The 23,895-nt window shown below is 41.8% G+C and overlaps 1 protein-coding gene across 2 annotated transcripts in view; it reads right to left on the bottom strand.

Moving 5' to 3' along the window:
- Positions 1 to 23,895, bottom strand: part of LGR4 (leucine rich repeat containing G protein-coupled receptor 4) — a 118,421-nt gene that overhangs the window by 50,514 nt on the left and 44,012 nt on the right. For both annotated transcript variants that reach the window (XM_006260667.4, XM_019476898.2), the window contains exon 2: positions 15,874 to 15,945. In XM_006260667.4, coding sequence (XP_006260729.2) covers positions 15,874 to 15,945 — 72 coding nt within the window. The remainder of the gene's footprint in view (positions 1 to 15,873; positions 15,946 to 23,895) is intronic.

Here is a 23,895-nt window from a genome sequence, read left to right as displayed (position 1 = left end):
AGGAAAAAGATACATATATAACTAAATTATGAAAACTAAGCTTCATCTGTGTTCTAAATATATATTCTCCTTGGGATTTACGTCATTGGCATTACTGTGAATAACCCCTGCTGAAGTAGGTTACTTCATTAGATTCCAAGGCAGAGTAAAGCAGTTTCCGCTCAACTATTTACTGTTGTTAGAAATGAATGGAAAACTAATCTTCCTTTATTTGATAAGTTGCACAGTCCTTCTCATAAGAAGTTTTGTGGAGACAGGAGGAACAGAATATTATTTGTGGTCAAGTGATTGTCCAGAATCACTTTTTGTTATATTTAAAATATGAATTTATTATCCCACTGTAGTCATTGTAAAAGCTAAACAAACTCAAGTGGCAACTTATTTCTGTAAGAGTTTGATTTTATGGTACTTCAAGATCAGAAGAATTATTGCCAAAATAGCTTAGGATAATCACAAGATGGTAGGAGTCCGATTCCCTCTATGAAGTTACTCTGCATGGCACAGTAAGCAAATTCAAATCCAAACACACCCTGTTTCCATTACAAAAAGGAGGATTCAGTACAGTTGGGGAATGCCTTCCATGACATCATGTTCCTATAGCTGATGCCAACACGGCTCATTGCAGCTTCCAGAAAAGCCTCAGTGCAAAGTACGAGTCCTCTCTCTTTTGTTAGGGTAAATAAATCCTGCAATTATGAGAATCTGGCTATTCTACTGCAGAATTATTGGGCCAGGTTAATCACTCAAGTCCAAACTCAGTGAGGTTGTCAGGGATAAAATTTGGCCCATTCTGACTGAATACAAAATTTCTCTCATTCTCGACTGGCTGCAACGTGAACCTCTTGGAAACCTTCTGTTCTTGTTTTTCATTCCAGATGGTGGTGAGCCTCAAGATATTTGAGCGCAGAATTAGATCCCCTTCTCCCCCTGTGAAAAATCTGCATGCACACAGTTCTATAATTTTCTCTCAGCAGTTTTCTGGGATGCTTCCCATCCTAACTGTGCGTCTTGTATCTGAAATAGTATGTTGGCTTTTGTACATCTTAAGTGTTCTCAATATGAATGAGTATGAGATAAAGCGTATGTGCCTTGCCCTCTATGCTATTACTCGATATAGGCTGATTGTCCTTGCTGTAATTGATGATACTGGTGAGATACACAACACTCAGCTGTTGTGGTTAGTTATTAACTGTATTCTGGCATCACCTAGGAATCCCAATCAAGGATGAAGGCCCCAGTATGCTAAGTGTTCTCTAGAGTAACACATGTACTCTAACATGAATATATTAACTCTGACGATTAAACAAATCAGCAGGCAGGACCCAAGGCATCTTTTGTGGTCCTTGCAGCTTAATCATCTCCCATTTTAAATTTCTTCTTCTCATACTATGTAATTATTGCTCTGACCTCCTCCTTCCCCACATCCCTTCAGACCAGTTTCTCAACGTTGCTCCACCGGCTGTCCTAAGCTTTGATTCATACCTCTGTAACAACAAACAGAAGTCACATCCGGACCTATTATGTAAAAGCCCCTGTTGGTGCTGCAGTTCTACCAACCAGTCAAGCCAGACCACCCTCAAGCCATGTACATCACTCCAACCCACCTGCATTGCCTAGATCTGAATTCTCCCGTCAAATATCAATCTATGAATTTTTACTTAATATTTTTTGGTTGTTTCTTGAAAAATGAAACGTTTGCAGCTTTCTTAACAATAAGATACATCTCAACAATACTGTTGCTTTTTTTTTTCCTTACAAACATATTCCATTTTACTACTCTTGACAAAAAAAATCGGAGGGCGCTAGTGACATTTGCGAGGTCAGCAGAATTTTAGCTAACTTAATGCATGCTCTTCAAGGACCACTCTGAGGTATCTCACCTGTTCTAAGGTTCAGGAGATGTCAGGAGGCAGAGTAGACTAGACTGGGCATTTCTAACCTGAGATTCTCTTGCCCTGCAAAGGAGTTAGCCTGCGTAGCCAACGCCTATGCAAACCTGATCACAGGGGCATGCTGTAGCCAAGAACTGGTAGGTGGGAATGGGTGTAGTTGGAGTGCATAGGTCTCTCCCCATCTTTGGCAGCTGAATGGCCCCTTTCAGACTGTTGCCATCTGGAAGAGATTAAAGAAGGCCCTCAGTTGCTCTAACCTGTACTAGGTCTGTGCAGAAAATTAAGAATTCATAACCTGCTCTCCCCACATCTTCCATGTTCAATGCCAATTTAGCATAGCAGAATATCAGCCAGTAGAAACGGAAAATGCATGCATTAGGTTACACCTATTTCTTGAAATCAAAATGTGTATTGTGCAGTATCAATAGCCAGTTGTTAACCAGGATGTACCAAGAAGCAATATAATTGTCTATACATAAATGATCCCCCCACCAAAAAAGTTTTTCATTCTTTCTTGCACTCACAATTTAACATGGCTTTTGAATGAGCTATACAGCAAAAAATCTGATACTTGACACACCAAAATATAGTCATATCAACCTGTAGAAAAAGAAGATATATCCTTGAATCGCTATCCACATGTAGCTGAGGGCATATTTCGCCTATTGTGAGATTTCTTTTTTTTTTTTTTTAGTTAAATGGCCGCTTTTGCTTTTGAAGAAGGCAAATACAAATAGCATTTGAATTCATCTTGTATAGGACTGAAACAAGTTCCAACCCTATATTAAAGCAGATCTAACAAGAAAACAGACCAAAGGAAATGTTTTAAAAATTGTTTTTACACATATATATGAAAAAGTATACAATCTTAAACAATGATTACACATTGTGAACCATCATAGATTTTTTTCTAGCAGTTCAGTCCCTTGTTCTTCAGCCAAAACACAAACTACTCCAATACTATGGTATGCCTCGAGAAAGATTACTACTAGCCTGCAGTGATAAAAAAAAGGCTCAAACAGCTTATGCTTCCCAAGCATCACTCATTCTAACCAGAAAGAGAAGCATTTTTCTTACGTTCTTACGTTTTCTTCATTGCAAAAAATGAAAAGTAAGGTCTAATGAGCCTTGCTCTGCCCAAGGCTCACTGAAGCCTATCTTTGGCAGCTCTCTCGCAAATATTTGAGCAAGTTTGAATAAGCAGCTGTGGAGTTCTCTGCTCTGGACCAGGACTTGTGGCAGAGGTGATGTCTTTTATTAGACCAACTAGATATTTGCAAGCTTCCGGGTGCGCACACCTTTTTTCAGGCATAGGAAAATGCCAAGATTGTAAAATTTCTCCCAAGTGGAAATGAAAATGCATACCGCTGGATGTGTATTTTCCCTCTCCTTTCCTACTGAGCACAGATTTGATTGAAGACTCCACCTCATTTAACATAGTAGGCACTACCATAGCCAACTATTCCACACCCATCACTGCAATAACTAAGCTGGAAAATTTGGGGAGGACGGTTGTTTATTTGTTTATAAAAAGTGCTCTCTCTCTCTCTCCCTCGCTCTGTCCTGAGAGAGGTGTTTTGTTCGACTCTGGGAAAGCCAAGTCAAACAAGTAAGTTTTGAGGTTTGCTCTGGAAACTGCACGATCAGTGGGCATTCCACAGTGGTAGGCCAGCTGCTAAGAGAGCTCAGTTCCCTGTGCTCAAAGGGTTTGTGGTTGACAGTTCCATTGTCTGAATGACGGATTCTCAAGGCTGGATCCACAGATTTTATTCTGTTTTCCATTAGCAGCCAAGGCAGACATTGGAGCACTGGGGTGATGTGTTTTTCTCTGCATTTATTGCTCAGCAGGTGAACTGCTACATTCTGAACAAGCTGGACCTTTTCCACCATTGGTATTCCAGCATTCCCAAGTATAAGAAATTTCAGTAATCAAGCCAAGTGGCCATGTACCTATGGAGCAAAGTAGCCAAATCAGTCTTAGATTGTGGTGCAATTCGCTGGACAGCTCTAGATGGAACAGTATATTTTTAGTAGCCAAATGTATGGCAACCCACAGTCCTAAAGGCTGTAGACCATCTTGATAGAGGGAGAAGAAAACCCTTGATGAAAGGAAATTGTTATGGAGAAGTACGTTCTTTGAATTACTTCACTCTCCCTACTGCCCCAGCCTCTCCTGCTTGAGTTCAATGATCTTCTCTGCAACAGCACACTCATGGCTTCCAGGTATAAGATTAGTTGGGAGAGCATTCTCTTAGCAAGCAATGCTGCAAAACATAAAGGCTGGTACAATCTTCCTAGTTTTGGCAACTGACTCCATATAGTTTCCTGTCCCTCTCCCAAACAGCTTCCATTTAGTAGGACTAAGAATCAAGTCTTGTGAAGCAAAAATAAAGGCTCTAAAATTGTGAAAGTGGTTGAATACCACAATTCTCCAGGTGGGATGTAAACTAGGTCACCTCTGAACTTCCCCCAAATTATGATTCAGGGGTTTGAATCAGGATCAGCTACAAACCTTGTCATAGTTGCCTGGGCAACAAAGGAAAAAAGTTTTAGAACAAAATCTGCTGTCCTGAAGAGTAGACAGAGGAACTGCTTAGCACTTAAACATACCCCACACAAACATAACTAGGGCAGGGCAAGCGGGACACCAACCCCGAGTGCCAATTTAGAGGAGGTACCAATAGCAGCCCAAGGTACTTCTCACCCCCACTTTCCCTTCAATCTTTGCCCAGGTTTCTAACATTGCTAGTTACACCTCTGACATCCTACAGCTTTCTGTACGTAAATATGGATTTCAATAATGCAAAAATTACAAGTGGTGGTGGTGCTGGAGGGGGGTAGGGAGTACCTAGCCCTTTAACTCAGGATCTCAACTGCAGAGAAAGGGATTATGAGATACTCAGCCCATTACAAAGCCTAAAGTAGTTTTTCATTTGGTATATTCTTCAGTCCAGTCTTACTGTGATGGCTCAGAACACACATTTTAAGAGGAACTGGGATTTTAAGAAGGGTCTTCAACCTAACATCACAATATGCTACCTCTGGGATCCCTGAGCTGAGACAGGGCTTTCTTTTTTAACAAAGCCAAACATGCTTCCATATGCTGAAGATTCAACTAGTCCTAAAAAACATAACAGTATAAAATAGGAGCTTGAAAGAGGGAATTCAAAGGTCTAGCAGCAGAATCACCAATTTAATACTTGGGGGCATGATATACAGAGGTTGAAATTAAAATGTCAAAACAATAAATAAAGGAGTTTTAAACAAACATTCCCCACCGTCTTACAATAATACAATGTTCTGAACCCACTAACCTTTTAGCCCTGACAGAGGGGAAACACACCACTTAAAGCTTGGTTAGCTTTTTTAGACCACATAAATAGCATTCATATGTCAACTGCATTGGAATTCAGCTGGAAGCATATAAATGTAGAATATGTTAAAAATGTCTCATCTGGACAAGCTAGCCAATGTGACTTTAAACATCTCCTTTGGATAAAGTCAGCATTATTTTAAAATATCTCAGCGCATCAATCCTAGTACCAAATCCTTGCCTAAAACCTTGCCTTGACTACAATTTAGATGTGTGTGGTACAACATGTTAACATACACATTTTAAAACTCTAGTGTAGATGTGGCAGTATATGCATGCCTTTAACGTATGCTAGGGTTGATCACTGTGCATGTGGCTAATGCACACAAGTTAAGAATACACCTTTATTAACATGCAAAAAGTAAACCTCGTTTCCCAGCCCAGATAGCTCGGTCTATGGCTTCCCATTCTGAAGAGTCCTAAAATTCCTTATTTTTATAACAGTGCAGGAGGAACTACTTAATTTATTAACACCCACTAAACAAGACAAACCACAAAATTATGTTAGAAAAACACTACAATTTAAGGCCCATATCACTTAAGCATAGTACTTGTTTATCCTGTTTCTACCCAGGGCTGAGAGGATGCTTAAAGTCCAGATGCAGAGGGAGACTGTGCTTCAAAAAATTAACAGAGCTTAGTCCTGGTGGCCTTGGCATGCCTCCAAATAAGGTATTATCTGTGAAACAAAATTAATGAGCAAAACAGATGGGGAGGGGGAAGAGTATGTATGGTGCAGTGCTAATGCAAAAATTCAAATAAAAGGGACAGCTAAATCACATGATGAAACAGATACTACCGAAGGCAAACAGCTGTGACACTTCAGCCAGGTGGTCATCTTCAGCTACAGTCAAGAGGAAAAATAACTCTAGCCATTTCCTTTGCAGATAAAAAAAAAACACCATTACACACCTCATTTTCCAGTGTCAGCATGTATTTTAATTAATACTTTTGTTCCCTAATACACAGTCAATTAAAAGTAATGCTCAGAAAATTCTGAAGCAGAAACAAGATTAAGAGCTTTTTAGTATGTTATAATAGAGAGAGAGCTCAATTAAACATGCAAGCAGTTCTTCATTCCTACTTCATTATTTCCAAGTAAATTATAGTTACTTTTCTCTCTCTAAATCCATTTGCCCATATCTCCATACTAGAGGTGCTCTTAATAAAATAAAAATAAAAATGTCCTCATTTGTCTTATTCATCAGCACCCCACCCCCCATGTAGTCCAACCCACATCCTTAACTACTTTCCATTTGGTAACATATTTATTACCTATTCTTGATTAATAAAAATATGAAGTTAGCACTACAAGAGAGAATCTGTATTTCCAAGCAAAAGTTCACTTCATAGACACTGGATGGCACTCAAGCCAGTAAGGCTCCGGATACGAAACTGGTGCCTGCTATTTGTTGGGGTGCATCTGGGCAAGTAAAGTTTCTTTGTCAGTTATTTTCCATTGAACATATGCTTCTCTATACCTCCCGATTCACAAAGAGTGAACACCACCCCCACCCACTTAGGGGAATGTTTAGAAGCTTGATCCCAAGCTACATTCAAGCTGGTTTAGACAATCACTTCACACACATGACCAAATGCTCCTTTTATGCAGGAAAATAAGTTACCTTGGCAAATGTGAACCTGAGCTACAGACAAACTCCCCCCCAAAAAGCAGTGGAACAATTTGCTAAACTGAACTGTCACCTCCCAACCCTCCTACTGACAAGGAACAGTATGTTGGACCTTGTCATTTAATCATTACCCACCAGTGCAGGGCAAGTAAGGAACCAGAAGTTTAAAAGGTTGAGAGTGGAAACCAAAACAAACTAAAGGTCATAAAGTCAAGGAGACATTCGGTTTTGTTTGAGTAAGTTAAGCCTATGCAGTCACACTGGAAAACTGTTCTAGTTATACATCCTGAAAATGAAAAGCCTTTTCAAGAACTGATGGGTTTGGGTATTTTGGTTAATTTGGTAAGCTATACAACAAATACTAAAGCCAGTGGGAGTCACACAGCTAAGACTGCATGCTGCTTTAAAGTGCAGTATACTAATTCAGAAATGCATCAGGACACTATGGAACCCAATTTTCCAGTTAAAAATTCATATTAGGAAGTGGTTCATTCTCTTCCAAAAATGCTACAGTGTCTAGCTATATTTCTCTTGAAAACTTCGAATAAATACTTTATAGGTGTGGTTAGAAAACTGTGGCCAAATTTTTCCAGGATTTTTAGTTTCCATATCAAGTTCAGGTCTGTAGCATGTTCATATTAACATTTTGTAGAGAATACACTTCATTAACCGCTGTGGCAAAACCCTTGGTGGTCTACTCCTTGCCGACTTTGACCATTGCAATTTCAGTCATTTGAAAATTACTTCCAGATGAGTATCAGTTACAAAGAGATGGAGAATTTTTATAACATGTATAAATATTGCAAGAATCCTGGAGGCATATGATAAGTACACAGTGAGCTTCTATGCAGTACATGTGTAAGCACATGAATAACAGCATGCAGAACACACATGCCAAAAACTTGATTTTTAGTCATGAATAAACTGGGTGTCTCCCATTTGTACTTACAGTTATTTGCAGGTATAACAACATGTAAACATCTAAAAAGACCCGATACTGTTTGTGATAAGTGGCATCTCTAATTAAGAGACCAACCTTTACAAATCTAAGGGCCGTGGCACATGTTACATCTCAGACATGATTAACACATTAAATTGTGTCATAAATAGTAATTTGACCACACATTAAAGCCAATTTATGGAGTGATAATATAGCAACAAGCCACAAAGACATTCCACATATAATGTGTAACAACTTTGTGGCTTGCTTGTATCACATCTTAAACTGAACATGTGGCACATTGGGGCTGAGACATGACAAACCCTGATGCTCAGCTGAGCATAGCAATCTGGCACGGAGCAACCCTAGGGTCCAAGATACAGCCATTCCCCCACCCCACTACTGTGATCAGGCTGGGGGCAGCATCAGGACCTTGACCCAGAACCTCTGTCCAATTCCTGGAGATAGGGAGGGAGATGGGCGGGGGGCATCATAAGCCCAATATCAGGGAACATCTCCCCAGTTTCAGGCTCACTGTGCCCCTGGACCTTTACAAAGTAGGCATGCAGTTTGAAGCCTGAGCTGCATGCCCACTTCGTTCCGTTCCTGGGGCACCTGTGAAAGCGGCAGCTAGGGAGCTGGGAGCTCTGCTCCATACCTGCAGGAACTACTCACTTCACAGTGTGGAAAACAGGCAGCAAGGGAGCCAAGAGATCCCAGCTCCCCAACTACTCATGTCCTGCACTGGGGGTCCTGGTGCAATGGGGAGCTTTAAAAAGTATGACTGAGGCTGCTTCCCCAACTTTCCCTGCTGGAGATTTCAAATCCTGTGCCCAGATGAGAGTTGGGGTTTTGACAACCAGCTGTTTGTCAGCTCAGCCAGGAAAACTCTGGTCTTTAGCAGGACCCAGGGCTGTCCCAGACAGGGCCAGCAATCGGCTGACTATTAGCCCAGTTCCAGACCACACAGGAGTTGGTTAACAGTCCCTGGTAAGGGGCCAGCTGACAATCAACAGACTGTTGGCCAGGCTGGATCTGCAGAATCTCCTCTTCCAACATGTTGGTGCAGAGAGGTCCAGGATGATGATCCCAGGCTCCCCTCACACTGGCAAGTGGTAATGGCAGGATTCAGATCTGATCCCCAATTCCATAATTATGCCTCCTGCCTTGCACACGTAGCATAGCAGGAGGTGCATTTTTTGGCCTTATGGATCAATCCTATCATGCCATTAAATGAACATATGCCAGGAGCCCAGAAAGAACATTTCCTTTCCATTTCAATTTAAATGCTAAGATCAATATTAGTATGTGAAAAGGGATCCCTTTTAAAATCTGAAATGTAGCCATGGTATTCATTGTGGTTGGGGTGGGGGGAGGGGCGTATGGAAACACTTGCCCTGAACCAATCCTAACTATTTTGTAATCCAACATCCAAATTCAGTGTCCTACATTATGCACGCACTCGCCTCCATTTATAATATATTAAATTCTGTGACATTGTTTTGCAGTGTGAATCAATTATGAACTTGCATGAAAAGGAGAAGGTAGCAGGCAGAGATGCAGCAAATTCACTAAGCACCTGGGGTAGGGAGATGATTTTCATGGAAGTACAGCTCTCCCATGCTCTATGTGGGTTCTGTATGTGCAAATTCACTCTTATGTGATGACCCTTTTTATATTAAAAATTTGTTATATGCAAGGTAAATTCACTCTTATGAGATCAGTGTGGTGGAAGCCCACAGTCAGTTGCTTTGTGCAGTGCATTATGGGAGCAAGGCACACCAAAATATAGACTCCCATGTGGATCTGTGCTCCTCACTGATCTGCGACAAAAGTTTCTGTAGTTGCCATCCCCATTATGGCTTCTATGCATCCCACTAGCTCATCTCCTATCCCTCTCTGCTCTTGGAGTGTACCAAAATTGTCTTGTAAAAGTGATAGAAATGGATCTGGGTGTCAGTACAGTCGAGGTCTTGGAACGTATCCCTACTTGTTACATTGTAGAGTGGGTTCCCTTTATGCAAATTTGAGTTATGTGCCATTTTCCAGGAACGCATGTACAGCACAAAGCGAGAGAAACCTGTATGCCAACCACTGCAGACAGCAGTGGGGAAAGGGGGGGGGGGGGGGAGGTGGGGTTTGGAGGGAACTGGACAAGGGGAAGGTGTTTATTCAGGGGCTACTGTTGCCACTGCTGTAGCATTATCAGACTTGCTCACATGGCAGCACTGCTGTGGTCCCCCCTTTTCCCTGATACATACATATTGGGCACAAGGTTGTGACTCTTCTGGCAAAGGCTCCCTGGGAGTTGGGTGGTGGTGTGTGGAGCACCACTCCACTAACTCCTCCTACTCCCACTAACCAGATATACTGCTTCCTTTGGGGCTGCCCCGCCCAGCTCCCATGTCCTTGGCAAAGACTCCCAGAGGCCATTCTGGTACCCTACCCTAGTTGGGGCCTGGGGTTGGTTCCCCATTCACCCCGCTCTAGTTGTGGTACTGGTGGCAGGCAATAGCAGGTGAAGCTAGAGTACTTAGTAAGTGGCAAAGCACGAAAATACTCCCTAGGGATGTCTCTTGGACAAAGAACTATTCTTTCAGGCACAATTCTGTTAGCCAGCTGAACTGTTCTGTACAGAAGCTGGTCGATGCAGGTTTCCAAGCTCAGATGAAGCTTGTTGTGAAAGATGAGCACATCTTCCCAGATACAGCCAGAAGGGAAGAATGAGCAGTTACCCTGATAACTGAACTGCAGCCCAGGACATTTAAGCTCTATTGAGTTGAAAATATCTTGAAGAACTTGAAAATACTGTACTAACAATAGTGAGGCTAATTCTATATTACTGTACTGTAATAGTGAGACTCATTCTATATAAGAAGTTGCACAGCAAGATAATTAGGTCATCCAGAGCTTCTGAACCCCATGACAATAGAACTCAATTCCTGCGTGGCTTAAAAGCTTCACAGATGGGGCAATACCTGCCCTCTGGGGACCAGAGAGGGTGCACTCCACAGGTGTGGCAGATGTTGGCTACTGCAAGCTTCATTCTACTTCTTCCATGACAACATTGGTGCGCCTTGCTGTTTCTAATATCCTTCAATGACTCTACCCTAGCTGGCCACACAGTCAGCGACTGGGGACCCATCCCGCTGACCAGAAGGGAGGAGGGAGGGTCCCCCGGCGGTCAATCCTACTGGCCGGGGGGAGGAGGACGGGGGCCCCCATAGCCGATCCTACTCACCGTAAAAGCAGCTTCTGGAATCCCTGCAGGGACTTCAGCTGAGGTACTAAAAAGTACTTATTTGTGTAATTTTATAAGGCAAAATAAAAGACATTGCTTACTGGTTAACAATACTACATCATAGAGGCTATGCTGGTTTTCTGCTACTCTGCCCTCTATTGATATGAAACCTGACGCCTATTTTTCAAGAGAAAAATAGAGGACATAAAGGCATCCAGTATCATATCAACAGAGGAGAGAGAACAACCAGGCTGTCCTCTATGATGGCCACCCGATAAGTCACCCTACCTTCTGCCCAATTTGAGACTAACCACAACTAACTACCTGCTTTCTGGATCATCTAAGATATTTTCAGATGAGAGCATGAATGTACAGAGGTGGTTCCTCTCCACTCTTCTCAAGATTCATTTGTTTTTAACAGTATTATTCCTGGAACAAGCCGTATCAAAAAGATGAGCTTTATACCTAGTTTCAACACCACTTGGCATTGACTCCATCTATTCTCTTTGGCTTTGCAGTCCCAACCAGGTTCTCACTGCTGAGAATGTGCTGCTGCCAATACCTGATAGACACGTGAATCTAGCCAGCTGCGTAAACTGACTGGGAGAAACAGTCTTTAAGTGGGGAGGGAAAGTTCTGGAGGAAGGCGGCGTCTTCAAAACAGTCCAATTCTAGTCCAGTGGTTTTTAGCCTTTCTTCATTTGTGGACCTCCACTTTAAATGGAGGTGAGGACCCCTTTGAATTGTAAGTGTGGGTATTCACATGACTGTGATCAATCAAAAGTATCATTCATGAACCCCTTAGAGACAGTCTGCAGACCCCTCGGGGTCCACAGACCACAGGTTGAAAACCACTTCAAGTTTATTAAGGGACAGGAAATCTCTGAACTCTCTTCTAAAGTAAATAAGGAATCTGAAGTACAGGTGTACTATATTTATAATTGGTCTTAAAAAACAAGTTGCTGCATTGTGAGCCAACATTAAATCAGTTACATTCAATCCTGCAAAGAACAAGAGTTGAAGCACTATAATCTGGAGGCAACTGCAGTGTAACTCATCATAGCTAGGTTCTCATTTAAGAAGCCCAGCTCACCTCAGGTGTCAAACCTGTATGTCCAGGAGCAATAATGCCACAGCTACAGGGTAAAGGTGCTATTCTCAGCAACAATGCTCTCAAGTACTCTCAGCTCCTGGCAAACTGCCTCCTACACCAAAAGCATACATGCTGCATCTGTTAGCACTTTGGGTGGGCTATAGTACTGCTGAGCAGCAACCAGTGCTCAACCCCTCCCCCCAACTTGGGGAATTTCTTTGTCTACACGGCATCAGAGACATGTCTACACTGCTTCTGGTCCTGGAGGCAGCCCATCTAGAAAAGCATGGCATGCTTAATGGTGCAAATCCCAAAGATATTAAGTTTACTCTGTGGATGCAGCATGAGATCTCTAGTGTTATCCTGAGGCTCTGCATCAAACTAATGATCATTGTCCAATGCCCTCTCTCTGGTCAGTACAGTATTTTCAAGTTCTTCAAGATATTTTCAACTCAATAGAGCTTAAATACCCTGATAGCTGAACTGCAGCCCAGGACAACTGCTCATTCTTCCCTTCTGGTTGTATCTGGGAAGATGTGCTCATCTTTCACAACGAGCTTCATCTGAGCTTGGAAACCTGCATCAACCAGCTTCTGTACAGAACAGTTCAGCTGACTAACTGAATTGTGCCTGAAAGAATATAGTTGGGCTTATGCACCATTTACTTCCAAATGGGCCTGGAGACTGCGGACTGATCCAAGTGTATTTGGTTAAAATTGTCATCTCAAAAGACAATGAATCTCTGGACTGTGCACTACCAAGTCCTGTAGAGGATCTGTTAGTTAACAAGAATTGATCCAAATTCTTCTAAGTGAGAGTTAGAAGAATATTCATGATTGTATTGTCACAGCATTCACAAGCCAGCTGGACTGACTAAAGGAGGGAGGGGAATAGGGTCTTCTTTACCTTATGTTGTAAGAGAATATCCTCCATTCCCCCATGCTTTATTAACAGGACCTAGCTGGGCTTGTACTGGTTTACCAGCGCCACCAAACTCCCATGTCAGGTCATGAGCCTCATCTGTGGTCAGCTAACAGAGGATTCTCACTTTACTAACAAACCTTACAGCAACCTAAGGTGCTGACTGGGTCCTAGTTTACCAGTTAGTGGCATCCAAGAAAAGCAGAATACACAGCATTCCTGTTTGGTGTTGATCTCCTCAGGGCTCTTTTCCTTGGGTGGAGTCTTCTTATATCAGCGATAGCTTGGACTGAGTAGGTTGGGTAGGTTTTAGTTTCTGTGCTCCTGGGGATTTCAGAAGCTGCCCTCCCAATTCCCACGGTGCAGCAATAGAGCTTGGTGCTTTTTTGGGGATAGCGACAGAATGGTGGCATAGCTGAAACAGTTTGATTGCTTACCTAACAGGGTGTCTCATCCACTCCACACCCCTGCCTTCCAAAACAAGAAACAGAGTAGCGATTTTAAGGCTCTTGTTAGGTGAGTGTCCTGCATATTAAAAAGGACTCTTGAGAGTCTTGCATTTACCCTGTAAGGGTATGCATGACTAGATTATTCCAGAACATTTTGCAAATACCAACTCAATCTAATTTTTAAATTACTGCACTTGGATATCTCAAATAAGCCTTGAAGCAGTGAATTAAGCTTTCAGGATGTTCACACCTACAATATAGCTTGCAGCCAGGTTCAATTCTTGCCCCCCACCCCTTTTAAACCTCAACATTTTAGTTTGCAGTGAAATACAAGTGTTTTATTGTGCTACAATGTATATTATGGTGGCTGAAGGCTCTGCCTTTCCTCTCTACCTTGTGACACACCCCAGGTTTATGAAGGTTACACAACAAAGTGCACACCCACCCAACTAGATTTTATTGTTTCATTACTTACAAGGAAAAAAATAAGGCTCTCATTGTGTGTGTGTTTTTTGGTTTGTTTTTTTTTTTTATGAGTGTGAAATGTGAATAGGCAAGGATTTGAAAGAGAACCCTGGACAAAACACAAAAGCAAACAAAAAACATGCAAAAACCCAGAAACACATTTGCATCCACTATTAAAAGCAGTTAGGAGGATCAAGCAATCCAAACCCTGGACCTTCCAAACGCAGTCAAGCCTTCCAAAATGCTTACATTTTGCATGTATTGGACATGTCATGCTCCCATATAAACTTTGCTTAAAAATTCTTCCATATTAAAAATGTAGCAATACAATACTTAAAGCAGACTGAGGCAGGAGGCTCAGGCTGGAATCTTGAGAGTATATTACTTAACTAGATGGTTCTATAATAATAATATTAATAGTAGTAGTAGTAGTAGTAGTAGTAGTAATAATAATAATAATAATAATAATAATAATAATAATAATAGAAGGGATGTCAAGAGCCTGGTGGAAGAGAAATGAAATCTTTTGAGCCTGTTATAATGAACCTCACTTATAAATTCACCTAGGATGAATGAATTGTTACACTGTTACTGACCTGCAGCAGAAATTACTACAAGTGTGAAACAACACTGGCAGAGCTGTCCTTAGGGTACAACAAATCTGGGTGACCGCCCTGGCCCTGCACTTGGTGGGGGGGGGGAAGCACAGGGCCGGGTGGAGCGGCTGCAGCCTCTCCCGTGGGGCCTGCCTGGAGCTGGCAGCTCAGCCCCGCGCCGCAGAAGCAGCACAGAAACCAACCCCCCACACACACTTTGCAGGGGTACCACAGTCCCACACAGTGTTATGGGGACCCTGCACAGGCCGCTTTGCTCAGGACTCTGCACCCATCTAGGCTCAGCTCTGAATACAGGTACACTCTAGAGCCACTTGCACATTTATATTAATAAAAAATGCCCTGGTTTTGTTTTTTTAGAAGTACTTCAATCTAATAAATGCTAGTAAGAAACTGTCACAATGCAAGGTGCAAAAGAAACTGCTTTTTATATTTCTTTTGCTTTGTTAGAAAAAAAATCTAAAAGATCTTAAACAGGCGAGTGCTTGCTATTTATTTCCCTTTTACAGATGGAAAAACTGACTTAACATTAATAAAACTATGTTCAATGAAGTGGTAATCCTGACCAAGAGACTTCCTGTTAGACAAGAACAAAAAATTAGAAATATTTTACAGTTCCTGAACAGTGTGTGCTTTTTTTTCCCCTATTTTACTGCAACTTCTTAAGAAAAACCCTAAATTCAGCAAAATATTTTATGAGTCCTACTCTAGTTTTGGCAAACCTGATTATATCTGGGTACACGCTTAAGTGCTTTGCAAAGTGGAGTCCAAAGACAAAGCTGTAAAAATGGCTGGATATCAAATAGATGAAAAGGACAGAGACATATGGCTACTAAGAAGGAATACAAAAATAAGTTTTACCACAGGCCTCAGTTTCTCTCTAAATACATTCTGACCTGTATCACACAGTACTAGCCACCTACAAGCGTGATGACAGTAACTAAAACATATACTTCATGGAATCACTATACTATAACCTGGTTGGAAACAATGGTAATTATACTACTCCTATGTTATCTTTGGATAACACTGTAATTAGTATGTGTCATCACTGTAATCATGATTAAAATAATTATGGTAAAAAAATCCCTTGTAAGTAGCACTCACCATTTCAGCTTCCAAACATATATAGACTTTTTAAAGGTATAATTGTTCTCTCTGTTCACAGCTTAGTTTTAGTTCCCCACCCACTTTCAGCGCAAAAACATAGTGGTAGAGCAACAACAGCCCCTACTTAACTTGCAGATTACTTACAGCTCTTCGAGATATGGAAAATTCTTAAATGCATCCTCTGGCAGCTTTGTGATATTATTCATACTGATATCCCTGTGAAAGAAAAAATGTACGCATCAATAAACAGGCACTTCACAGCTCAGAACAAGACAATTTAACAGAACAGTTGTTGACACAATAGGAAAACATAAGCACATTACAGGGAAAAAAAACCTATTTCTATAAGTTTATATGCTGACCTTTCACAGTGTTATGACCTGAACATTCAGTTACAGAATAAAAATAACAATGAAAAAAATTATTAAATGTTTTCTTTGGACAACTAAAAGAAAACAGTGATATTGAAATTACTGGTGGGTGGGTGTGAGGTAGGGAGGAGCTTTTAGAAGTCCATCTATGCTGTTTCCTTTAGTCCTAATTTTTATTGACGGTTTACAGACACTTGCCCACACTCTTGATGTATAAATTTTAACTGCTGTGAAAATGGGTCATGTAAAAAGATGTGACCACCCAGTGTTCAAATGTATTTTAAGAAAGAAGGAAAGGCAGGCATCCATTGGAAGCTGAGAGCGCCAAAGAACGCTTCAGGCAAGCATGGCTTTGGAGCAACTGACAAGAATAGTAGAAACATGCCCTAGCTCTACCGCAGTCATATTTTCTGCAAAAGCCATAAAAGTCCTGGAGGTAATAGTTTTAAGCAGATTTCATTTTTAGCCCATAAGCAGAGACAGGCAAGCAGCAAGTACTTACATGATAGGTATGTAGACCAATTCATTTATTTTCTTTTAGAATCAGCAGTAAATGGCAAACTAAACTCCAACCCCTTTGACTTGTATGGAGTATTTTAGCTTTTTGCTCCACCAGTAAAAAGTTCCAGTGGAGAGAGATTTTTTTTTTATGTCCAAATTAGCATGGATACTCATCACAAAATCTAGGAGATCCCACTCCTGAAGTAAGCTACTACTCAGCATGTGTGAAAGGGGCAGAAAAGGGTCCAGAATCCAGAATCTGATTTTTCTAGTATTACCTTAAACCAGGGCTGTCAGATTTCTGACTGGCTAGAGGCCCCAGGGCCCACTGTCATGCACCCCCTGGGCCACAGGCCACTGCTCTGGGAAAAGCGATACCCTGCGTACCGTCTTGACAGCTGCTGCAGCATGGGGATCCCGGGATCCCCCAAGCTGCCCAGCAGGAGCAAAGAGAAGAAACCAGAGGCAGATCAAGCCTGGAGTCTCCAGCAGCTGCATCAATAGCAGCAGTGGCAGCAGCAGAAGCAGCTGGAGTGAATGGTGTGGGGGAAGGGGCACAGTACCCACACTGGAGCTCAGGAACTGCAGGTTAACCCCTTGAGGGCTGTAGGTGGCCTGTAAGCTACCAGGTGGACAGCCATGACTTAAACCAACAGCTGCATACCACCTTTTACTATTTAACCGTGCTTTTTTCCTTTTACTTTTCCTGCCTTTATTTATTGGAATAGCTTAAGGAAAGGCTTGACAATCCTAGAGCCACCATGCCTGTCCAACCTCCCTTGCATCTGTAGTCTTCTAAAACTTTGATCCAGCATCAAGGGCCAACTTCCGACATTTTAGGGAAATATGCATCTGTAGTGCCAATTGTGAACAGAGACCATGCTGCTCTTGCTTAAAGGGATTTGAGTGATTTGCACTCCATGGGCTAGATTTGGTTTTCATTTATGTCTGTGCAACAAAAGCTTAGCCGTTTTCATCTAGGGTCTTGCAAGATGTTCTACTTTACAACTACACATCTTGGATTACTTGCTTCGTAACTATTTTCTTGCAATTTACCCAATGCCTGACTTAGCTGAGGTTGCATGGCTTTAACCAAGGAGAGAATTTGACCCAATTTGTTTTCTGTTTTTTCCATGATTCTTGCTGTTCTGTTTTGCTCTGCTCTAGAGTAGGCAGCCAGCTGTGACCATTTGTTTATTTTGGCTTCTATAAATGCCTAGCATAGCATCTATGTAATTTTTGCAAAAATCAACTCCTCCCTGCCTCCCCTTCTACACATGTCAATTACTATATCAAAAAGGGTACCAACCTTCCCCCTACAATACAACACTACCAAAAAAGATCAGCTAAATTATGAGCTTCGTCACAAACTCCCCTGCATCAGGGGCTCCCCTGCATCAGTGCTAAAGACTTTCTTCCACTCAAGTTGAAAACTCCTTGACATCAGTCTCCTCTTAAATAGAAGTGGGTGAAAGGAGAACCCCCAGAAGCTTGAGAAGATACTCCGTCTCCATAACATTTATTACAGCACCACTGACCTAAACAACTGCCCCCTTGTTTCTAGATTATGTGTCCTCTTATTTCTAGAAACCGACCAGAGCTAGAAAAATCCCGTGACACTACAATGGACATGCGAGGCAAGTCTGTCTTGCACTGTCACACGTGTTCATGCAACACCTGTCCTTTAGTCAAAGCAGTGTCCCTTTCTTCCTGTCCATTCTACCAACCTGTTTTCCATTAGAAGTTCTGTGGTCTGAGATGGGTACAAACCAAAATTTCTGCCACTAGGAAAGATATTTTTTTGGTGCTACTGATTGATCCCAAAAAGGGGGAAAAAAAAAAAGGAGGTGGGGCAGATCAGGGAGGAAACAACAAATCAATCTTCTGCTCCCATGAACATTTGAGGAATTTTGGAATCACGGCTCTGTGGAAGTCCAGCCTTTGCAGATGATAATTTGCTCTGCTGCAGAATCTTGTATTGGAATAAAACCAGAAGCTAAAAGGCTCATCATCCAGCGGTTCAAAAACTACAGGCCCTGGCCCGTTGTAGAAGTCTGCAGGAACATGTCCATAGCCACCTGGAAACAGGAATGATGATATGCCTAAGCTAGGTCAACTCAGATTCCATGCTATAGCAGAATAGCAGAAATCCATTCTCAGCCATTTTGTGAAAGCAAAAGAAAGACTAGTCTCTTGAAGAAATTAAAGGAAGTCTTTATAGCTAGGACTGAATCACACACCTTTCCTGTCAACCAGTGAAAGGTAGTGTGCGGGATCATGTTCAAAATCAGGCCCCTAAGAACAGCAAACAACTTGGAGAACTTTGGAGGCCTAGCAGCCAAAAAAAGCCATTTACTGAATGGGTAAGCTCCCAGATGTTTGTCCCCTGCTTATGCAAGGAAATAAACTGAAAGACGCACACATACCATGCTTTAAAATATACCTTCAACATACTAAGAAGCTTATGCTTAAGAGTACTTTCTAAAAAGAATGCCCACAATACTCCTGCAATTTTCAGATCATAACACCTAGCCTTAGTTCACTAAGAAAGTTCTCTCATTTATGGAGTACTTTGCACAGGCAACATACTTGCCGGAAAAAGAAACCGACACAGTCACTGAAAAAAAAAATTGCACGGCAAAAGAGAACAAGTTGGTACCAGACAAAATTTATAATCAACCCTTTTTCTTCTCCAAATGAATAAATTGCCAGATGCTGACAACTCTTTAAAATCATCTGAACTTTACCCCACGCAAAATCATAGGCAAACTGGTAGCACAGTAATCTAATGTGCATTAGAAGGGTCTCTTCCACTGGCAACTGCCTTTTCTACCAAAATGGTTGTTCAATAGTGGGACCAGTTCCGATTTCACCTCCACTAGTAAAAACCAAACAGAGTACCTGTGCTGCAGTTGAATTCACTAACACAAAATGAAAGCAAAGGAGATCAGGATCAGGCTCAGGTTACATAAAGCAAACCCTACTGTGAGGGAGTGATTAAGAACAAAAATATGCATGTGTGACACAGTACAAGCTCCCTCATTAAATTCTAGGAGTCAAATGAAAGGTGATTTATTTGCAAGTTGAACAGTGCACCTACTTTGAAGGGTGCTTTGTACCTCAGCAGCAGCTTGGGTACCATGGGATGTTGCAGTTCCTGTGGGAGGACATTTTTCTTCTTGTGTAGAAAAGTAAATAAAAGTATCAAATACATGAATTGTCAGCTGTCTGCTCCACAGGAGGCTGCAACTCTTACTTCCCCCATTCGCATTTTTCAAATTGTCATGAATGCATGCATTTCACACATCTAGGCTACTTCATTCCTTTTCCAGATGACTCCATACACCCTTTCAATGCTTAAATAAATACGCATTTATGAATGAGGCAAAAGAAAAGGAAAGAAGGAAGGGAAGGAGGGGAGACTCAGGATGAATCATGAGGTTCTAGTAAGTTATCCAAGAAAACCACGGTTCATGTTATTTCTGTGGCTCCCTCAAAAGAATATCTAAACACCATAGTTTTATGATTATTACTGACCGTACCATAACATGAAGTATCAGCATATTATCCCAAGTTTCTCCCACTCTTGCACCCCCATCTCCTTCCCTCTCACATTCATGCTTACCCCATCCATCTTTGTTCCATTTTTGACCAGAATACAGCCATCTCTGGGGTGGAACTTGACAGTTCTTGAACACCAGGCAGCAGTTTATCTCAAAAAATGAAGACAAGTCTATCCAGTTCAAACCATGTCAAGTCAAATCAGTCCTGAGGCTGCTGCAACTATTGGGGCACCTTAGATGCTGTAACAACCCTACTCCACTCCGATGAGGTTAAATGAGTTGCTTTGCATCACTGGTGATTCTTCAAGCAGACTGACTTGCCAGTGCCCATCTCCTCTCCAGGTATGGATGGACATTGGCTTGCAGGGAGCTCATCTGCCCTGCAGACACCCACTAGTACTAACAGGCCTTGGTTTTTAGTCCTGCTTGGTGTCCCTCACCCAGGCTCAGTGCAAGTCGGGGCACCGGGTTAGGTGCCGACAATCCAACCATGGAACAGACTGTGCTAGTTTACACAGTACCAGACAGCAGACCAAGAGATGCCTGGCCTGACAAGAGTTCAAACCATGAGTCTCAACAAAATGGAAGAAAATAAAAATTAAAACCAAGCACTCAATTAACTAAATTAAATGGAAGTTGTGGGTGACACCTTTAAAAAAAAAAATACCTGAACTACCAAAGGAAATGGGAGGAGGGAAACAAAAACAAAAAACAAAACAAAAAAAACCAGCGTGGTCCTACAATTCACTATTTATGATTATAGTGCTGAGAAATGCCTATTTGAATTTAAACTAGTGAGTTTTCCCCACTGTGAAGAATCAAAATCCAAATGTAACTTAAATATTGAGATCAACTTAAGGAAATTCCATTTATAACAAAGGAAAAGGTCTCATATTATTTTGATACCTTGTAATGAACACACTAACTCCAGTATTATGGAGTGACTCTCAGGTCAGAGCAGTCAATGTAGCAGAGGTGATATCTTTTATTAGACCAACTAGAATTTTTTTTTAATCATTATTATTTGCAAGCTTTTGGGCATATGCGCCCTTCCTCAGGCACAGAAGAATGCAAAGATTGTGAAGTTTCTCCCAAGCACAATTGAAAATTCATATTATGCAGGAAAGCTGGAGTGTGATGCAAGTTTTCCTTGCTGGAAAAGTTCATTTTATGCAAATTAGGCTTGGATAAAAGTTGGAGCAGTGCTGAGGGAAGGGCACATGTGCCCAAAAGCTTACAAAAAAAAACCCTGCAACTGTCTAGTTGGTTTAATTAAACATATCACCTCTACCACACTGACTGCTTGTACTTTTAGACCAACGTGGCTATAACCTGTATCTCAAGTCAGAATGAAGTTATTCTATGAAGAAAACTAAGCTAATCATAAAGGGTTTGGCTGCATTTTTAAATTGCTGCTACGAATTGCTGCTACGATAAGAAGTAACTCCAGTAAGGAACACTATCTTACTTTTGATTATCATCACAGTTCAACCACTTCTTTCAAGGACTGGATTCCCCACCTGCCCTGCTCCACACCCTCTCCCAAGTACTCCAAACCGCCTATTAGACAAAGACTAGGTCTTCCAGCATAATTCCTGGAAAGCAAATCCCACAGAAGCAGTGGTGATACACAGGAGGTGCATGGGGGTGCACATGCACTCCCTGAGAGGGCTAGTGCGCCCCCTGACAACAGCGTTCTCGGGCAAGGGGCAGACGAGAGCACTGATGTCCCCCAGAGAGCACCGGCTGGGGAGTGCACCAGAAGAAGCAATTCCCCCGCGGCCAATCCCGCTGCCACTTGCGGGTCAGCAGGATCAGCAGGACCGCCACCGCCCCTCCACCCCGGCGAGCAGGATTGGCTGCAGGGTCTCCCCCCACCCTGGTCGCTGACTGCCCACTAGGGAACCAAGCCTCCCCACCCCCAACTCAGGAGGCACCAGTCGCCCATGCATGGAAGAACATGTCATACTACCTCATTTTCTTTGCAAGATCAGGGCCTAATTCACTATTAGGTTACTCTGATTTGTTTAACAGCTTTAAATCAAAAACCCAAAACAGAACCAAAAAGGCTTAGACTTGAGGAACCCCTTAGAAAATACCAGCTTTTAGTTTTCACTCTTTTTTGACTACACAAAAATAATAGAACAATTCTTTTGTCACAAAAAACTCAGAAAGACCATAACAGGTTAGGATGTTTTTAAGACTATGGGTTCCCATTTAACATCTCTGGTTTTATTTTGTGAAACATGTTTGGGCAACTAAGAATGCTAACATTGCATGGCACCCTGCCACACCCTTGAAAAGATCTCAAGGTCCCTGGTTGAGAATCACTGTTCTACGAACATACAGAAGTAATACCACTAAGTATTTTTCTTATCAGTCATGATACTATCTACTGAGATGATGCATATAGTGTGTGATGCTAATTGTACCACTACAAAGTTATCAAGTCAGAACCAGCTGTCCACCATATTTTAGCAGCAACCCTGCAGTACCGTCTTATTCATTTCAGAACATAAGCTTGCACAGATGAGTCTCCCATAAAAACAATTTAACATTAAACATATTTGATTACTATGTAAAAGAAATAACTGCTCTAAAATTTGAATGATATGCTATGATGCAGAGGTGCGAACTAATAACTGAAAAGGCATATGTTAACTTGCCAGTTCTTTTAACGGAGCCTAATCAGTCACCTAAAGCAAAATGGGAGGAAAATGCTTAAAAATTAATTTAGCCCAAACCCTAAGTTGGGCTTCTTTTTTGGAGCACAAAGCATACAAGGAAGAAATAGCTTTCTCTAATCCCATGCTGCAGCTCACCAGCTGAGAGGAAGAAGTCAGGAAATGAAGATGATACGGGATCAGACCATCATAGAAATTGGGTAAAACAGTTACCCAATTTCATTCTTGCTTTCTTCCCAATAAATGACTGATGCCAAGACTGGTGACTGATGCCAAGAGGTGCTGCCGATTAGATTCCTTTCTTAATGAGACTCACAAATTTCATCAGTTTAACTTAAAACTGGGTCTCAACCAGTGAGTCCGCATAGGGGTTTGGTGGCAATTCACTTCAGTTTAGCTGTCACTTATTTCAGTTTAGCTTACACCCATGCCTAAAGGACATAACCTCATTTATACACCATGTGTCCCTTTTTGCACTCCGTGTAAAAAACTCAGTTTTGCACGTCATAGTTAGGTGGGTACCAACTTCTCTTGTACATAAGACACTTCTGGGACATAAAATGGCACCTATTCTTTCTAGATTGCTGCATGCTGCTGTAAAAGCCACCATCATGGTTGGACTCTTGAATGAAAAAGGCTGGTTTCAGGCCTCACACATCCAGTCAGAACACTTCTTGCCCAGAGGAAGGGCTGCTGCCTTTCTATCACCAGTACTCTAGCATTTTTTCCAGACACACTTCACATGCAGCTTTTTGTTTAAGTTTCAAAACATACAGCCAGCCAAAGAACACCCTGCAGTTGTAATTCAAGTGGGGCGCAATTCAGGTCATGTTGCAGACAATGCCCTCCCCACCCCAAGAAACATTAGCACCCCGTTCATTGTCATGAAACTTTTAAGACATAAAATCCAATAGTTTAAATTAAAGGGGCAAATACCAGTAAGCACAGGATTGCCTTAATTCTCTTCGCTTACTACAGGTATTAGCCTTGATTTTTACAAGCCACACATGAAATAAGATGACAAGAAAGGTCTTCCACCATTAGCTC

The sequence above is a fragment of the Alligator mississippiensis genome, chromosome 2, assembly GCF_030867095.1.
Source record: "Alligator mississippiensis isolate rAllMis1 chromosome 2, rAllMis1, whole genome shotgun sequence".
Classification (NCBI taxonomy): Eukaryota; Metazoa; Chordata; order Crocodylia; family Alligatoridae; genus Alligator; species Alligator mississippiensis.
Note: the sequence above shows the minus strand (reverse complement) of the source record. Positions and strands in the feature narration are given on the sequence as shown.